Source organism: Pseudomyrmex gracilis, unplaced genomic scaffold, assembly GCF_002006095.1.
Source record: "Pseudomyrmex gracilis isolate BER0280 unplaced genomic scaffold, ASM200609v1 scaffold_4703, whole genome shotgun sequence".
NCBI classification, from domain to species: Eukaryota; Metazoa; Arthropoda; class Insecta; order Hymenoptera; family Formicidae; genus Pseudomyrmex; species Pseudomyrmex gracilis.
The window spans coordinates 1-3,673 of NW_018025287.1; the positions used below are offsets into that span (position 1 = coordinate 1).

Sequence of the window (3,673 nt, forward strand, 5' to 3'; positions counted from 1 at the left end):
GCTTTCAGCGACGTTCAGTTGCGATGCTTCATGGATTGTCAAAGAATCACCCAATGCGTATCCTATCAAATTGGGATTGAATTCCTAATATATTGAACATTCAAAGTACAATTACTTTGCAGACATACATANATTCGCTAACTTTCATATGTAATAAAAAGAATTTTATTTGATGAAGATGCTTCACCTTAATGATGTTAGGAAGAGTCAAAAATTCTCTCCATGTGGCTTGACCTCCACCAGACGGTGAAATTCCTCTGTTTTCAATTAAGATATGAACTATAGAAGTCGCGAAAGCTCCAGCTGCGGCTGTAAACGAGTCACCTATTGCGGCAATAACATCAATATCACCAGGTTTTAATTTACGCACAGAATCCGGCACCACTGGCGATCGACCATCTATAAAGAGTATGTAATGTAACCAAAGTTGTGTAGAAATACATAAACTTAATGTACAGTACATACATGTCTATGCAAAAACGAATAATTTTGGACTGATTTTTTTAATAACAGATTTTAATTAGTAACACTTGTAAATAAACAAATTAAATAGTTCTCAACAGAAAATTGTGACAAAGTGTTTTAATATCCTACTTGTTACAGTGCAAGAAAACGAGGCGTTAGTAGATGTAGATACGCACATTAATGTAGTTTTCAAGACAAAACTGTGACGCAAAGTGAGTAAACATCTTACTTGTTACATCGCAAGGGAACGAGATGTTAATAGGAACGGGTGACTGCGTTCTTTTTGTGGTTTTCGCCGCTTGCAAGTACCGTGCTTCAGTTCCCGTTTTACCTACNAAACATAATTAAAATTCTTATAATGTGGTAAAGCACAGAAATATCATAGTGGAGGTTTACTCTAAAAAAACAAATATAAAGTAAAAAAATAAAATAGTACGTTGCGCGCGCACAAGGAAACTTTCATACATTATTCGATCTAATGCAATTTTCAACTGTTCGAACTTTGTAGTCAGCAGTTAATAAGATTGATTTGCATTTATATCTTTAGACAGNACAACAATAGTAAGCAATGTTTGATGTATCGTATTCAATCAAGTAAAATCATCATTCAGACGTCTCCCAAATAGATATTCATAATTCATATCTATTAAACATTCATGTATAATTTTTATAATTTATTTAACGTTTAATAAACATCTAGAGAGAGTGCAAATTGTTATAAAACATTTCTTTGTAGATATATACATATTCTCATCTAAAATTAATATGAATAGAAAACTTNATGGAGAAAAAGAAAAAGAATGAATACAAATTCAAGAATTTTTGACTGATTATTATATAAAGTTTTAAAAATAGAAAAACCACATATTTCATTTACAAATTGAAGCAATCGTTGATACAGCAAAATACTTGAGATTTGAAAGACACTCTTGTTCTTCCTTTGTGTCATAGTGTCGAAGTTGTTTAAACGATCTTTCTTTTTCTTGTCAATGTTGCGTTTAAAGTGATTTTTCCAAAGCGTTTAATAAATAAAGCAATAGTTTATTTCTTTCTCTCTCTTTTTTTCTCTTTCTCTTTCTCCGACAAAATATACACAAAAAGTAATCAATTTCCACTGATTTTATCTTGTTTTGATCGATTTTCTTCGTGTTCTGTGTTTCTCGAAATATGTTGAAAAAATATGAATGTTCATTTTTATATTTTTTTCTACACATACCGAAAGTATCGTAAGTCCAATTTCGAAAAATACGAAGCAACATCAAATTGATAGACGAGTCCAGGTCGGTTTTTCGACATGACGTTGTAGCTAATAGATACAACAAGATAAAAGAAACCAACCAACATTTCCACATTGTGTATCCAAACATATTGCGTGGAACTGACAATGAAGCTGGTTTTTATAACCAGTGCTCCACCACTTTGCAAAAGATACAGCTTGCTACTCATTATAAAACAAGGTCATCTTTTCGTCTTTCTACAAATCAAGGTTTTGCGTCACTGAAGGCAAACTTCTCCAAAAAGTTATAACACTCACGAACGCACCTCTCAAAAATGCTTTCACTTTCGCACATTTTTTGCACATGAATAATTTGATTGGCTTTGATTCACAATGTTCTAAAAATAATTTTGAAAACTTAAAAGTTGTTGAAAAACGTCATGCGTTCTGAAACACACTTAAAAATATCTGCTTTAATCATGCGCATAAAACGCGCTTTTGAACAGGTCACATAGCACAAATTATTACGAAAATATATCACAGTAAAATTGCAATAAATCAATAATGTTAGATATTATAATACTATATTACTATAATATTATCGCTATTTGTATTATATTTATATATGATAATGAAATATTTTAATAATATTGTATTGCTTCTAAAGTAACAAGATTAAATAGGTTTTCGTTACATACATCGCATTGTATCTTACATGTGTATAATATGATACATATCTTAATTTGCTATGTTATTGCAAAAACTCTACAAATATTGTTTTAAACATAAAAGCTTTGTTTTTAAAATGTATTATATCAACGAACACACTTTGTGTGTGTGTAACATTTTTACTGCACAATTATTTATTATATAATTGTTATTATATAACAAAATTGATACATATAAATGTGTATATATAGTTTAATATATCATTTAGTATATATGTATTCGGAATGACTATAATAATCATTATCAATAACTGTCTATAATAATCAGTACATGTTAACAAAAAATGTGTTTGCGTAGTAACAATGTATTTTAAATTATATTTAATAATAATAATAATAATATTTATATTGATATTGCAGGTACATTACATTGCAATAGTTTTAATAAGATACTAATTTAAAGAAATAATAAATGAAATGTGTAATAAAAGAATAGCTTGAGAATTTCTTTCTAAAGCAACATATCTAAAGCAAAACCTACATTTCGTTTTCAAAATAAAACAATAAATGTAACACAAAAGATACTCTGTGTATTAAACTATTCCATATACAAACTGTTACTTCTTAGTACACGATACTATTCAATTCATAAACAATAAATATCTAGGTACAATTGGAGAACACAGTTTACAAAGGAGCGCAATCTATAGCGGAGCGCTAAAACTAAGCTCAAATGAGCCGATTTGACTCAAGCGGAACCAAGAAAATCAAGAAAAATGATGTAGTGGTATAACTATTTTGTAATAAATATAGTTATTAATTATAAAAAATAATATATATATATATTTTATGTAATATAATATCTATATTTTGCCATTTTTATTTTACCTTAAATTTTAAAGCAAAATGTATACTTAGCGTGTTAGTTTTATAAGTGGAATGTCGAATTATTAACTTTACTTGTAAGAATTTAATTTTTTGAATTTAACATTGTAGCCAGATAAGGTCTTTCCGGTGTTGGACAGAGGAACTTTTCGAACAATGATTTAGAGTAGTTCGTCGATTTAGCTCCCACTGGTTCTAACAAATTGTTCCACAGACCATTTGCATCTACAGTATTAACAACAAAGACATATATCTTTACATCTGATATATTTTACAATAAATATTATATAAAAAATACACTTACACAAAGCATAAGTTTTTTGACTGCCGTGAAAACAATCCATACTTAACGCTGACATATCGATATATCCATCTGATTCAACTGGCAATGTAAAATTTAGCAGAATAGGTTGTGCCACAACTGCAAAATCATTCTTTT

General features: G+C 29.0%; 1 protein-coding gene and 1 long non-coding RNA gene across 2 annotated transcripts; both read right to left on the bottom strand.

Annotated features, from left to right (window-relative positions):
• Nucleotides 1-187: 187 nt before the first annotated feature.
• Nucleotides 188-1,817, bottom strand: LOC109863403 (phospholipase B1, membrane-associated-like; the record flags this gene model as incomplete). Its single annotated transcript, XM_020443663.1, has 3 exons — nt 1,682-1,817; nt 695-796; nt 188-399 (listed from the first exon to the last, which is right to left on the bottom strand). Coding segments are annotated over exons 1-3 (450 nt in total), but the record flags the coding sequence as incomplete, so codon positions are not given.
• A 1,581-nt stretch (nt 1,818-3,398) lies between these two features.
• Nucleotides 3,399-3,667, bottom strand: LOC109863404. Its single transcript, XR_002251328.1, has 2 exons — nt 3,539-3,667; nt 3,399-3,459 (listed from the first exon to the last, which is right to left on the bottom strand). It is a non-coding gene; the product is annotated as an uncharacterized LOC109863404 (long non-coding RNA).
• Between the last annotated feature and the right edge of the window lie 6 nt (nt 3,668-3,673).